This window comes from Magallana gigas, chromosome 8, assembly GCF_963853765.1.
Source record: "Magallana gigas chromosome 8, xbMagGiga1.1, whole genome shotgun sequence".
Taxonomy (NCBI): Eukaryota; Metazoa; Mollusca; class Bivalvia; order Ostreida; family Ostreidae; genus Magallana; species Magallana gigas.
Genome location: NC_088860.1, coordinates 34,232,765 through 34,247,912, shown reverse-complemented (window position 1 = coordinate 34,247,912; position 15,148 = coordinate 34,232,765). Strand labels below are relative to the sequence as shown.

The 15,148-nt window shown below is 35.8% G+C and overlaps 1 protein-coding gene across 1 annotated transcript; it reads right to left on the bottom strand.

Annotated features, from left to right (window-relative positions):
- Nucleotides 1-5,436: 5,436 nt before the first annotated feature.
- Nucleotides 5,437-14,351, bottom strand: LOC136270982 (ankyrin repeat domain-containing protein 50-like). The gene is made up of 4 exons (XM_066070032.1): nt 14,238-14,351; nt 8,046-8,534; nt 7,635-7,940; nt 5,437-7,544 (listed from the first exon to the last, which is right to left on the bottom strand). The coding sequence occupies exons 1-4, from the start codon at nt 14,349-14,351 to the stop codon at nt 6,474-6,476; spliced, it is 1,980 nt and encodes a 659-aa protein (XP_065926104.1). The 3' UTR covers nt 5,437-6,473.
- Nucleotides 14,352-15,148: the final 797 nt, after the last annotated feature.

Here is a 15,148-nt window from a genome sequence, read left to right as displayed (position 1 = left end):
GAGGGGGCATTCATTTTCCTTATATAATGATCAATTTTTTTAACGTTAATTAAAAAATTATATGAAAGTTTAAAAAAATGTCTTCTGCAGAAAAGAGGAAATAAACTGTACAGAATATAATGTTAAAATCTTTATAATTCAGCAACATTGTGTCTGAGACAAATTCTACTTAAAAATAAATAAAACAAATCTTATAAATTATGAATAATGAAAACTTCCTACAAAAAAGGTATGTTTTATTTTATTTTGCTTTCAGATTCATTAACGTTACGTTGCTACCTTTATTATACCCCCTGCAAACGAAGGTTTGGGGACATGCAGGAATCACCTTGTCCGTCCGTCATTCCGTCGGTTCGTCTGTCTTTCCGTATGTCTGTACAAAATTTGTGTCCGGTCCATATCTTTTTTATGGAGAAGCATTAAAAGTTTTTAATTAATTGATTGAAAGATTGTTTATGACCTAAGGTGTGTCATGACCTTGAACCAAGGTCATTTGGGCAAGGTTAAGGTCATTGGCAGAATAAGTGCAAAATTTGTTTCCGGTCAATATCTTTCTTATGGGGAAACATTGGAAATTCTTACTTCACACAAAGATGCGTATGACCTTAGGGTGTGTCATGACCTTGAACCAAGGTCATTTGGGCCATATCAAGGTCACTGGCAGCAAAATTCGTGTCTGATCCATTTCTTTCTTATGGAGAAACATTGGAAGTCAAGGTCACAGGTAGAAAAAGTGCAAAATTCGTTTCCGGTTCATATCTTTCTTATGGAGAAGCATTGAATGTTTTTGCTTCACACAAAGATTGCTTATGACCTAAGGGTGTGTCATGACCTTGAAGTTTTTACTTAATTGATTGAAAGATTGTTTATGACCTAAGGTGTGTCATGACCTTGAACCAAGGTTATTTGGGCAAGGTTAAGGTCATTGGCAGAACAAGTGCAAAATTTGTTTCCGGTCAATATCTTCTTATTGGGAAACATTGGAAATTCTTACTTCACACAAAGATGCGTATGACCTTAGGGTGTGTCATGACCTTGAACCAAGGTCATTTGGGCAATATCAAGGTCACTGGCAGCAAAATTCGTGTCTGATCCATTTCTTTCTTATGGAGAAACATTGGAAGTCAAGGTCACAGGTAGAAAAAGTGCAAAATTCGTTTCCGGTCCATATCTTTCTTATGGAGAAGCATTGAATGTTTTTGCTTCACACAAAGATTGCTTATGACCTAAGGGTGTGTCATGACCTTGACCCAAGGTCATTTTGGCAAGGTTAAGGTCACTGGCAGAAACGTGCAAAATTCATGTCCGTCCGGTCCATATCTTTCTCAGGACAAATATTGGAAGTTCTTAATTCACTTAAAGATTGCTTATAACCTGAGGGTGTGTCAAGACCTTGACCCAATGTCAATTAAGGAAGTTCATTGTTTTTTTTAAAATGCTTAATTCCTGTCTGTGTCATGTCTTGTTTTAATGGAAATGTTAGAAGCTAAAATTTTACACAGAGCTTGCTTGTTTCAGGCCACATAAAATTATTGTTAAGATTCTTATCCCCGTCTCTCTGAAAATGGCCTGCCCCGATGTATTTTATTTTGGGGTGGGGGGGGGGAATTCGGAAAAAAAATCGGTCTCAGTTTACCAATAATTCAAAATGTTAATATTAAATATCTACTCGACATGTTGATTTTCGATTGATTCGAGTCATGTTTGTTAACATAAGGATGCAAATGTCCTCATGCATTAATAGTTAACATGAAATAAAAATGAAATTTAAAGAATAGAAATTGGTTTGTGTACTCATATTAGTATTAACAGTTTTAAAAATAAAGCAGTTGTTATTTATAGAAAATGGAAGGTGAAATAGATTCATCAATATTTTCTCTAATAGAAAAAATACATAATCTAAATAGAAAAATCTATTTACTTGTCGAGTTTGAGTGGTAGATCGCCCCCCCCCCCCAATAAAAAATGCTACGGGCGTGCAATGGGATCTACTCGATGGATTCGACGAATGCTCGTACTCTGATTACGTTAAAAGTCCCTTGAACAGTAAATTTAAGATACTGTTTAATGGCCTGGGTAAACAGTGGTAAAATAAGCGCCATTTGAAGGCGCCCGTTTGCTGGATAAAAAAACCCAATCAACCAACGAAATGAAACGTACTTATAAAATTGACATCGAATTTGAAGCGCCTAAACAAGGACGAGCAATAATCAGGGGAATCAGGTGTCGTTCAATTATCATAGAGATTTCTGCGCAAGTTCCAACAAATATAATAAAGGTGACCGTGCCCCCATTCCCTCCGATCGAGAATCAAATTTCCGCCGAGTGACACCAGCTCTAATTTTGGCAAGATAAATTTTAATAATAAGCAATTGTTTTCAAAGAATGTCCATTTTTATATACTGTGGAATCATTAAATATCGTGGGGGCCAATTTTCGTGGATTGCTTTAATTTTACAGGTTCGTGGGGACGTAATTTCGTGTATTCTCGTTTACCTACAAAAGGAAATATGGTTTTATTGCCTTAATTTATCAATTCGTGGAGGATGTTAATTCATGGATGAGAGGTACCCACGAATTCCACGAAAATTGAGCCACCACGAAATCTAATGATTCCACAGTAGGCAAATATTGTAAACGTAAATTAAGCTTGTTTAAATTGTTGTGTAGCTTGACTTTACTCCTATGCTCTCTTTGTAATGTTGAAGTATCAACATGTAATGTTGACGTATCAACATGTAATGTTGAAGAATCAGCAAACTATGAAGATTATCCACATAAGACATTTGAGGCATTCCATAGTTTGAGCCAGTGAACAAATCATTTACAATCCGATTCGCTTCATTACTTTTATCAAATATAGAGATAGTACGTTTCTGTGCTTATGAGTTGAAGTGTTTTATCACAGAAAAACATTTAGCACACTCTAAAACGTTTAATTTGGTATTGTTTATGAATCAACCTCAAAATGATGTACATAACCTTTTACTTAGACTTTGTGAGCAGTGAAAAATTAAAGAATAATGACGGCTTACCGCACCTTGGCATGTGCCCCCATAAACACGAAGATAATTATGTGTCCATTTAATAAATTATATTAATTCAAAATCTTCATATAAGTATTATATTTCAATTTGGATAGAATATCGCAGGTTTTTTTTTTTTAGTTTTTTATCTCACACAAGAACGCTTTTCCCCATTATGTTCAATTGATAAAGAGAAGTAATAAAAACAATATTTGAAATGGTTCCTGCTAAAATTATAATTTGAGTTCTATTTTTTTATTATTATTTCGGTATATCTTTTGTCATTCTACCTATTGTAGAAGTGAATTGGCTCTTAAATGTTTATTGTTTCGATAAGGCACGTAGCAAAAAGGGGGAGGGGCTGCTCCCTTTTATCTCGCAGCAAACTTTTTTCTAAAATGTACAGACCCTGAAACGTACTACTACACCACACGCTCGCTGCACGCTCGCTACACGCTCGCTAAACGGTTCACACGAAACGCTGAACGGTTTACACGAAACGCTGCACGCTTTGCCCGAAACGCTAAACGATTTACACGAAACGCTGAACGGTTTACACGAAACGATTCTCGCACGAAACGATTTGCTCGCTTTTCACACGCTTTGGACACGCTTTTATCCTGATCGATTCGGGTCCTCTCGGATTTTTACCCTGACTCTGTTAGTAAGAATTGATTTTAAAAAAAACACGAAATAATAGAAATACTGATATTAGAAACATATATGTACATAAGTATTGAATTGATTAATTAAATTAATTTGGTACTTATATTTTTAAAGCAAAAAAATTATTTATTCACAGAATTAGCCAAAAATATTACTTCTATAAATATATTTATTGCTCAAAAGAAATATCCATGATTCTTATTAATCCCGTAAATAATAAAAATTCCAGGGAAAAAAGTTACCGTAACACAATATTCAATACCAAAATAAAATCCGTATGACAAGCTGAAATCGGTTTTTCAGTATTCGGCGGGATTTGTTTTTTCTTCTCACATTAATATTTTTATTGGTTTCAGAGAATACGATGTAAAAATACTAACTCTAAATAAACCTGTAATTATTTACATTGATAATTTTGAAAGTTATATAAAATAAAATTAGTCACATAAGTTAGAAAAATGCTAGAAAACAACCGATTAATTTTTTTTATGTCGAATCATTCGCGTAAATAAATGTTCCGTACATAATATCACAGAGAAAAATCAATGGATTAAACAATAAAGAAAGTTGTCATAACTATTTTGGATTTCAGAAAGAAAAAATAAAAAATGATTTAGATTTTTGTCTCAATATTCGTATACATAACCGGCGCCCCGCATAACGGCGTACAATATATCTATCATAATCTATTTGAATTAAGTACCATGCATATAGATTCCCATAATAATAAATTGCATGTGTACATTTTAGGAAAATTTCAGTGGTTAATTACTTGTTGTTTTCCGTTATCAGTGTTTAAATAATTAAAATAATAACGTGTAGAAATAGAATTTACTTCCCGCATTTCATAGAAACGAACAGTATATTTTCTTTCTATGTTTACATTTTAATTTTGTTCAAATTAATGTTAAATAATGTATCATTGAAATTGTGTGCATCATCAAATACTGATTCCGACTACCTTGAAGTCATTAAATTTTCATTGGCTATTGACAAAAAAAGGAGACGCGTGACCATCCAATGAAAACGAATACACAGAGTTTGATTGACAGGTTGAGCCAGGTGCAGGTCTTACCCAATGTCCGAGGTTATGTGTACTGGTTGTACACAGCCGAATAGTCTCAGTAACTAGTCTTCTTTCAATACGCGTACTCTTCTTTTGTTTGTTAAAAATTAATTTAATTTTGTAAAAAGATAAGTATATCATTTCTTATAGATTTTTTTAACGATAATATCTCAAAGGAGTTTTGCCAATCAGTTTAAAGTAATGTTTAACACGAGCGCTATTTTGAAACAATTAAATTGTCAGAGAGTTCCGAATGAAATCTGATGAACGTTTCACACGGTTCTCGCACGCTTTGCCCGAAACGATTTACACGCTTTGCCCGAAACGCTGCACGCTTTGCCCGAAACGCTAAACGGTTTACACGAAACGCTTCACGATTCACACGAAACGCTAAACGGTTTACACGAAACGCTAAACGGTTTACACGAAACGTTTCTCGCACGAAAGTCGCACGCTTTTTTGGTGTAGTAGTACGTTTCAGGGTCTGTACATATAAAAAAGTAAATGAATATGAAGTATCCCCTCCCCCCACCTTTTTTGAAGCATGTAACAACTTGAAGGGAGAGGAAGGAAATTAGAAGTGAAAATTGAAGTAAACAGAAGTAAATTAACGGTGAAACTGAACTTAAGTACACTTACACGATGCTACGTGCCTGTCGATCCCTCACTTTTTAAAATTTATGTTGTAGATAGTGGTCCTTTAGGGGTTTTATAGAGAAATTCATAATGAAATAAGGTTGAGCTGAAAAAATTATGTTAACCAAATGTCCCGATTATTACCCGGAATATACACTGATAGCCATTGTATCTCCATAAGCGGAATCAATGCTCGGTTCGAGTAAAAATTCCATTTCATGAAAGAATTGTATGGTCAAGAAATGCTTTTTCAAGCATAAGGCGGGGGGCTAATGAAACACAAACAAAATTTTAATCATTGAAAATCGAATTGACATCAAAACAAACTGGAAATAAACCTCAGATTAAAATTGTATTTGACCGACTTTGAATTATATCAAAGGACTTTGACTCAAGTGACAGATGTTAAGATAGGATTATATCAATCAATTTATTTCATAAATACACAGGCTTAAACACAAGACATACAAGTTGAAAGAAATATAATTCTGCTAACAATACAAATTGGGTTCATTGAATAAACAACCTTTTCAATTAACGCAATCTGTTGTTCTATTTCATTGCAAATGAACTTGGACTTCTTGGAAGATTTTGGATTCAGTTACTTGTATTGGGTAAATTACTTGTAGCAACAAAGCTCAAAGTTGGACGAAATTAATAAAGTGTTTCTCTTGGAAATGCTTATGTATTATATTTATGGAAAAATTTGGTTGACAAAAATATAATTCTGCTAAAAAAAAATCTGATATCATTTGTAACATTTAAGTACTTGTATTCATACTCTCCCTTAGACAATTATATACTTATTTAATATATGGTAGTAGATGCCAACACTTATAACCTACCATAGATATACCAATGTTATACTTTTTCACTTAGGTGAAAAATATACATTTAGTCAAAAAAGTAATTTTTCCCCTAAAGATAACTTTACTTATCTAAAACAATTAAACGAAGACTTCAAGGCCATCTAAACGTTTGTTTTCAATATGAGGTCTGCTTTGATATCCTGAATTGCATAAACGGATTAATTTCTCAGTTCACCATATAATGTAAATGTTATATGATCGTGAAACGATTTAGACTCGTTCTAAAAATGTCATTCTTTCCGCTCTCTCTACCTGACATGATACAAACAGAGAAAAATACGAATCCGGGTCATACATGTCTTTTAAAATGTTGTCTTTTTGTAGTAAAAATACCACTGTGCATTCTTGTTTATCAAAACCATCAACCAAGGCGGGATTGACTTCCCATCCACAAGCCGGGCTAGAGTCTGCAGCGTTGTTGAGTAAAATATTAACACTTTGGTAATTTCTATTCACAAAAGCATAAATAAGAGGGCTAACTCTGTCTTTCGTATAAAGATTAATGTCTGCTCCATTACTCAGTAAAAGTTGTACAGTGCTATCATGTCCGTTTTGACAAGCTATATGGAGAGGACTGGTTCCGTCCTCGTCACATAAATTAATGTCTCCTCCATTACTCAGTAAAAGTTGTACAGTGCTATCATGTCCGTTTTGACAAGCTATATAGAGAGGACTGGCTCCGTCCACGTCACATAAATTAATATCTGCTCCATTACTCAGTAAAAGTTGTACAGTGCTATCATGTCCGTCAAAACAAGCTATATAGAGAGGACTGGCTCCGTCCACGTCACATAAATTAATGTCTGCTCGATTACTCAGTAAAAGTTGTACAGTGCTATCATGTCCGTCAAAACAAGCTATATAGAGAGGACTGGCGCCGTCCTCCTGACATAAATTAATGTCTGCTCCATTACTCAGTAAAAGTTGAACAGTGCTATCATGTCCGTTTTGACAAGCTATATAGAGAGGACTGACTCCGTTTTTCTTGCATAAATTAATGTCTGCTCCATTACTCAGTAAAAGTTGTACAGTGCTATCATGTCCGTTTTTACAAGCTATATAGAGAAGACTGACTCCGTTTTTCTTGCATAAATTAATATCTGCTCCATTACTCAATAAAAGTTGTACAGTGCTATCATGTCCGTCAAAACAAGCATTATAGAGAGGACTGGCTCCGTTTTTCTTGCATAAATTAATGTCTGCTCCATTACTCAGTAAAAGTTGTACAGTGCTATCATGTCCGATTTGACAAGCTATATAGAGAGGACTGACTCCGTTCTCCTTTCAGAAATTAATGTCTGCTCCATTACTCAGTAAACGTTGTACAGTGCTATCATGTCCGTCAAAACAAGCTATATAGAGAGGACTTGCTCCGTCCACGTCACATAAATTAATATCTGCTCCATTACTCAGTAAAAGTTGTACAGTGCTATCATGTCCGTTTTGACAAGCTATATAGAGAGGACTGGCTCCGTCCACGTCACATAAATTAATATCTGCTCCATTACTCAGTAAAAGTTGTACAGTGCTATCATGTCCGTTTTGACAAGCTATATAGAGAGGACTGGCTCCGTCTTTCTCACATAAATTAATGTCTGCTCCATTACTCAGTAAAATTTGTACAGTGCTATCATGTCCGTCAAAACAAGCACTATAAAGAGGACTGGCTCCGTTTTTCTTGCATAAATTAATGTCTGCTCCATTACTCAATAAAAGTTGTACAGTGCTATCATGTCCGATTTGACAAGCTATATAGAGAGGACTGGCTCCGTCCTCCTAACATAAATTAATGTCTGCTCCATTACTCAGTAAAAGTTGTACAGTGCTATCATGTCCGTTTTGACAAGCTATATAGAGAGGACTGGCTCCGTCCACGTCACATAAATTAATATCTGCTCCATTACTCAGTAAAAGTTGTACAGTGCTATCATGTCCGTTTTGACAAGCTATATAGAGAGGACTGGCTCCGTCCACGTCACATAAATTAATATCTGCTCCATTACTCAGTAAAAGTTGTACAGTGCTATCATGTCCGTTTTGACAAGCTATATAGAGAGGACTGGCTCCGTCCACGCCACATAAATTAATATCTGCTCCATTACTCAGTAAAAGTTGTACAGTGCTATCATGTCCGTTTTGACAAGCTATATAGAGAGGACCCGCTCCGTTTTTCTTGCATAAATTAATGTCTGCTCCATTACTCAGTAAAATTTGTACAGTGCTATCATGTCCGTCAAAACAAGCACTATAAAGAGGACTGGCTCCGTTTTTCTTGCATAAATTAATGTCTGCTCCATTACTCAATAAAAGTTGTACAGTGCTATCATGTCCGATTTGACAAGCTATATAGAGAGGACTGGCTCCGTCCTCCTAACATAAATTAATGTCTGCTCCATTACTCAGTAAAAGTTGTACAGTGCTATCATGTCCGTTTTGACAAGCTATATAGAGAGGACTGGCTCCGTCCACGTCACATAAATTAATATCTGCTCCATTACTCAGTAAAAGTTGTACAGTGCTATCATGTCCGTTTTGACAAGCTATATAGAGAGGACTGGCTCCGTCCACGTCACATAAATTAATATCTGCTCCATTACTCAGTAAAAGTTGTACAGTGCTATCATGTCCGTTTTGACAAGCTATATAGAGAGGACTGGCTCCGTCCACGCCACATAAATGAATATCTGCTCCATTACTCAGTAAAAGTTGTACAGTGCTATCATGTCCGTTTTGACAAGCTATATAGAGAGGACCCGCTCCGTTTTTCTTGCATAAATTAATGTCTGCTCCATTACTCAGTAAAATTTGTACAGTGCTATCATGTCCGTCAAAACAAGCACTATAAAGAGGACTGGCTCCGTTTTTCTTGCATAAATTAATGTCTGCTCCATTACTCAGTAAAAGTTGTACAGTGCTATCATGTCCGTTTTGACAAGCTATATAGAGAGGACTGACTCCGTTCTCCTTACAGAAATTAATGTCTGCTCCATTACTCAGTAAACGTTGTACAGTGCTATCATGTCCGTGAAAACAAGCTATATAGAGAGGACTGGCTCCGTCCACCATACATAAATTAATGTCTGCTCCATTACTCAATAAAAGTTGTACAATGCTATCATGCCCGTTTTGACAAGCTATATAGAGAGGACTGACTCCGTTTTTCTTGCATAAATTAATGTCTGCTCCATTACTCAGTAAAAGTTGTACAGTGCTATCATGTCCGTTTTGACAAGCTATATAGAGAGGACTGACTCCGTTCTCCTTACAGAAATTAATGTCTGCTCCATTACTCAGTAAACGTTGTACAGTGCTATCATGTCCGTGAAAACAAGCTATATAGAGAGGACTGGCTCCGTCCACGTCACATAAATTAATAGCTGCTCCATTACTCAGTAAAAGTTGTACAGTGCTATCATGTCCGTTTTGACAAGCTATATAGAAAGGACTGGCTCCGTCTTTCTCACATAAATTAATGTCTGCTCCATTACTCAGTAAAAGTTGTACAGTGCTATCATGTCCGTTTTCACAAGCAATATAGAGAGGACCCGCTCCGTTGTTCTTGCATAAATTAATATCTGCTCCATTACTCAGTAAAAATTGAACAGTGCTATCATGTCTCTTTTGACAAGCAATATAGAGAGGACCCGCTCCGTCTTTCTCACATAAATTAATGTCTGCTCCATTACTCAGTAAAAGTTGAACAGTGCTATCATGTCTGTTTTGACAAGCAATATAGAGAGGACCCGCTCCGTTTTTCTTGCATAAATTAATGTCTGCTCCATTACTCAGTAAAAGTTGTACAGTGCTATCATGTCCGTTTTGACAAGCTATATAGAGAGGACTGACTCCGTTCTCCTTACAGAAATTAATGTCTGCTCCATTACTCAGTAAACGTTGTACAGTGCTATCATGTCCGTGAAAACAAGCTATATAGAGAGGACTGGCTCCGTCCACCATACATAAATTAATGTCTGCTCCATTACTCAATAAAAGTTGTACAATGCTATCATGCCCGTTTTGACAAGCTATATAGAGAGGACTGACTCCGTTTTTCTTGCATAAATTAATGTCTGCTCCATTACTCAGTAAAAGTTGTACAGTGCTATCATGTCCGTTTTGACAAGCTATATAGAGAGGACTGACTCCGTTCTCCTTACAGAAATTAATGTCTGCTCCATTACTCAGTAAACGTTGTACAGTGCTATCATGTCCGTGAAAACAAGCTATATAGAGAGGACTGGCTCCGTCCACGTCACATAAATTAATAGCTGCTCCATTACTCAGTAAAAGTTGTACAGTGCTATCATGTCCGTTTTGACAAGCTATATAGAAAGGACTGGCTCCGTCTTTCTCACATAAATTAATGTCTGCTCCATTACTCAGTAAAAGTTGTACAGTGCTATCATGTCCGTTTTCACAAGCAATATAGAGAGGACCCGCTCCGTTGTTCTTGCATAAATTAATATCTGCTCCATTACTCAGTAAAAATTGAACAGTGCTATCATGTCTCTTTTGACAAGCAATATAGAGAGGACCCGCTCCGTCTTTCTCACATAAATTAATGTCTGCTCCATTACTCAGTAAAAGTTGAACAGTGCTATCATGTCTGTTTTGACAAGCAATATAGAGAGGACCCGCTCCGTTTTTCTTGCATAAATTAATGTCTGCTCCATTACTCAGTAAAAGTTGTACAGTGCTATCATGTCCGATTTGACAAGCTTTATAGAGAGGACTGGCTCCGTCCTCCTTACATAAATTAATGTCTGCTCCATTACTCAGTAAACGTTGTACAGTGCTATCATGTCCGTTTTGACAAGCTATATAGAGAGGACTGACTCCGTTCTCCTTACAGAAATTAATGTCTGCTCCATTACTCAGTAAAAGTTGTACAGTGCTATCATGTCCGTTTTGACAAGCTATATAGAGAGGACTGGCTCCGTCCACGTCACATAAATTAATATCTGCTCCATTACTCAGTAAAAGTTGTACAGTGCTATCATGTCCGTTTTGACAAGCTATATAGAAAGGACTGGCTCCGTCTTTCTCACATAAATTAATGTCTGCTCCATTACTCAGTAAAAGTTGTACAGTGCTATCATGTCTGTTTTCACAAGCAATATAGAGAGGACCCGCTCCGTTTTTCTTGCATAAATTAATGTCTGCTCCATTACTCAGGAAAAGTTGTACAGTGCTATCATGTCCGTTTTGACAAGCTATATAGAGAGGACTGGCTCCGTCTTTCTCACATAAATTAATGTCTGCTCCATTACTCAGTAAAATTTGTACAGTGCTATCATGTCCGTCAAAACAAGCACTATAAAGAGGACTGGCTCCGTTTTTCTTGCATAAATTAATGTCTGCTCCATTACTCAGTAAAAGTTGTACAGTGCTATCATGTCCGATTTGACAAGCTTTATAGAGAGGACTGGCTCCGTCCTCCTTACATAAATTAATGTCTGCTCCATTACTCAGTAAAAGTTGTACAGTGCTATCATGTCCGTTTTGACAAGCTATATAGAGAGGACTGACTCCGTTCTCCTTACAGAAATTAATGTCTGCTCCATTACTCAGTAAACGTTGTACAGTGCTATCATGTCCGTTTTGACAAGCTATATAGAGAGGACTGGCTCCGTCTTTCTCACATAAATTAATATCTGCTCTATTACTCAGTAAAAGTTGTACAGTGCTATCATGTCCGTTTTGACAAGCTATATAGAGAGGACTGGCTCCGTCCACGTCACATAAATTAATATCTGCTCCATTACTCAGTAAAAGTTGTACAGTGCTATCATGTCCGTTTTGACAAGCTATATAGAAAGGACTGGCTCCGTCTTTCTCACATAAATTAATGTCTGCTCCATTACTCAGTAAAAGTTGTACAGTGCTATCATGTCCGTTTTCACAAGCAATATAGAGAGGACCCGCTCCGTTGTTCTTGCATAAATTAATGTCTGCTCCATTACTCAGTAAAAATTGAACAGTGCTATCATGTCTGTTTTGACAAGCAATATAGAGAGGACCCGCTCCGTCTTTCTCACATAAATTAATGTCTGCTCCATTACTCAGTAAAAGTTGAACAGTGCTATCATGTCTGTTTTGACAAGCAATATAGAGAGGACCCGCTCCGTTTTTCTTGCATAAATTAATGTCTGCTCCATTACTCAGTAAAAGTTGTACAGTGCTATCATGTCCGTTTTGACAAGCTATATAGAGAGGACTGGCTCCGTCCACCATACATAAATTAATGTCTGCTCCATTACTCAATAAAAGTTGTACAATGCTATCATGCCCGTTTTGACAAGCTATATAGAGAGGACTGACTCCGTTTTTCTTGCATAAATTAATGTCTGCTCCATCACTCAGTAAAAGTTGTACAGTGCTATCATGTCCGTTTTGACAAGCTATATAGAGAGGACTGGCTCCGTCCACCATACATAAATTAATGTCTGCTCCATTACTCAGTAAAAGTTGTACAGTTTTATCTCTTCGTTCTGCACCTGATTTTTCATGGTCAACGTCTCCGTATTTTTGTGTATCGTTACTAGCTGCTAATATAAGAGGCGTCGTCCTAACACCGCGATCGTTAGTTATTTGATTGACTTTTACACCTATCTTAATAAGCTCATTCAATAGTTCATAATTATGAAACACTGATACAATGTGAATAGGGCATAAACCTCCCCATGTATTTTCTAAAGTTTCTTCTCCATGGTCTTTAAAAACATTAAAAAACAATTCAATTGAACCATTGCAACAGATTGCAGAAATTAAAAAACACATTTGTTTTTGTGGTAGGGTATTGACACAGTATTGTGATAGTTGTGTATGACAAAATACAATCAGAGCAAACAGTGGCGATACTTTATTTTCTAAATTCAAAAAGGAAAGTTTCGTAAAAAGTAAGTTATCAGATTTCCGATCGAGATCTTGTTTATAAACTGTTAGTTTTTGTGTTTCTAAAAATTTCTGTATATATTCAGGATGATCTGCTATCGTTTTTTTCATTATTTCGATGACTTCTTCGTTCCTTAGACAAGGATTGAGAACCACATCTAAAATGCGTTCTCCAAACAGTTCAGTAAAAAGCCTTTCTCCAATATCTTCTTTGTATCTGTCGTTTAAATAGACAGTGAACGAATCGCTGTGTTCTTCACAATTTCCTAGTTCTACTCTTCTTCTGAGAAAACCGATATCAGCGAATTTTATTATTTCAGCGGGATAATCTGTTCCCAACACATAAGTGGTAACTTCCATCACAAAATCATGATAAAAATGATACGTGTCCCCAACTTCTTTGACAAAAGAATCCTTCAGGGAGTTAAGATTGTCCCCAAACTCTGATGGTGCTGTTTTTGTTGATAATCCACAGATTTTTAAGGTGTGTTTAAATTTTTCTTTCGTGTCTTTACCTTTTTTAAAAAGATCCCTCGCGCAAAAACTATCGTTGAAAAAAACAAGGAGAGCCAAAGCACAATATTTACCCTTGTCCTTTTTTCTGAACCCTAGTATTTCCTTTTTCAGTACTGTTACAGGTTCTGTAAAAAATTCTTTACCCTTATTTTTGTATTCTTTGCTAGAATACAATTTACACAATAACGGAAAATACGTTTCTACTTCAAGGATCTTACTACAATCTTCGTCGGATAAGTTCACATTGGACGTATATTGGGTTAAAATTTGCCGTTTTTCTTGAACGGATAATCTAGTTTCTTTATCATCTATGTTTACGACGTTTGATTGATTAACGAGATAACGTGTCAATCTAGCATCCCGAATAATGTGACTTCTACACGACATCACAAGTTTTGCTGATTTTAAGTATAACTCTAATTCTTCCCTATATGTTTGCCATGAATTATTCAATATTTCATCGAATGATTCTTTTCCTAGTGGATCATTAAAAACACAAATGGTTTTGTTCTTTTGAAATCGACTTGAAGAATATTCATCCACAATATCTTTTACTTCTTTTACCCGTTTTATGGTCCAGCCCTGCTCTCTGTATTTGAGCGCAATATGTTGAATAATGGCTGACTTTCCGGACCCTGAGTGACCAGCCACAATAACCAGGTTCCTGCTTTTAATCATTTTGTCTACTTCTTTACACGCCTTTGTTGAAAAAAAACAAGAGTCGTCCTGTTCCCATTGGTTAAAAATGGACTTTTCCATGTGTGATTCTGGAATGAGAAATAGTCAAACACTAAATAATATTTCAAAAAATAACTAATTCATTGAATTAAGGACTTACATATCCGAATGATCGTATGATAAAAGAAGTATAAAATATTTTATAAATAAAATAATTTTAAATGATAAACGGCATCATTTTTTCATAATTCTATACATTTTTATACTACATACTTCACTGTAAGCTGTTGTATTATGTATACACATTATATCGTATGATCGTATGATGAACCAAACAATTAGCATCGATTACAATTTTGTAACAGCGGTTAATGTATTATAGTGAAACAGAATCTGAAAGTTTCATCATGAAACTGAAAAAAAATCAATTTTTTGCTTTTCGAGCAGGGAGAAACTATTCTTTTAGAATGTCTATGCATATGTTGACTTCTGTCTGTATATCGACAGGGAAAATTCAGCTACACGTTGTGGCATGATTGATTGTGCCCCGCCTTGAAAAATAAATTTTCTAAGCTAAAAATTTATACAGTTGTGCCTCTTCTCAGTTTAAGTTTGCTTAACATGGCAATATATTTTTGATGGATATCAAGTTATTGATATTGTTTAAATCATAATTCACAAAAGCTTAATACCAAACAGGCTTGGCACTTGTGATCGAATAGAAACATGAGCAAGGTGTATTTTTCCGCCGAATGAAATAAGGGCAATGTCGTGAAATTTTATTGAGAGATCAACCG

Excerpts from the sequence above, each read along its gene's own strand:
- LOC136270982 (XM_066070032.1), bottom strand. The coding sequence starts at position 14,351 with ATGATTAAAAGCAGGAACCTGGTTATTGTGGCTGGTCACTCAGGGTCC. Across the intron at positions 8,535-14,237 it reads AGGGCTGGACCATAAAACGG|AAAAACGGAGCCAGTCCTCT; the intron begins GTAAAAGAAGTA and ends AATTTATGCAAG. Across the intron at positions 7,941-8,045 it reads ATGGAGCAGACATTAATTTA|AAAAACGGAGCCAGTCCTCT; the intron begins TGTTAGGAGGAC and ends AATTTATGCAAG.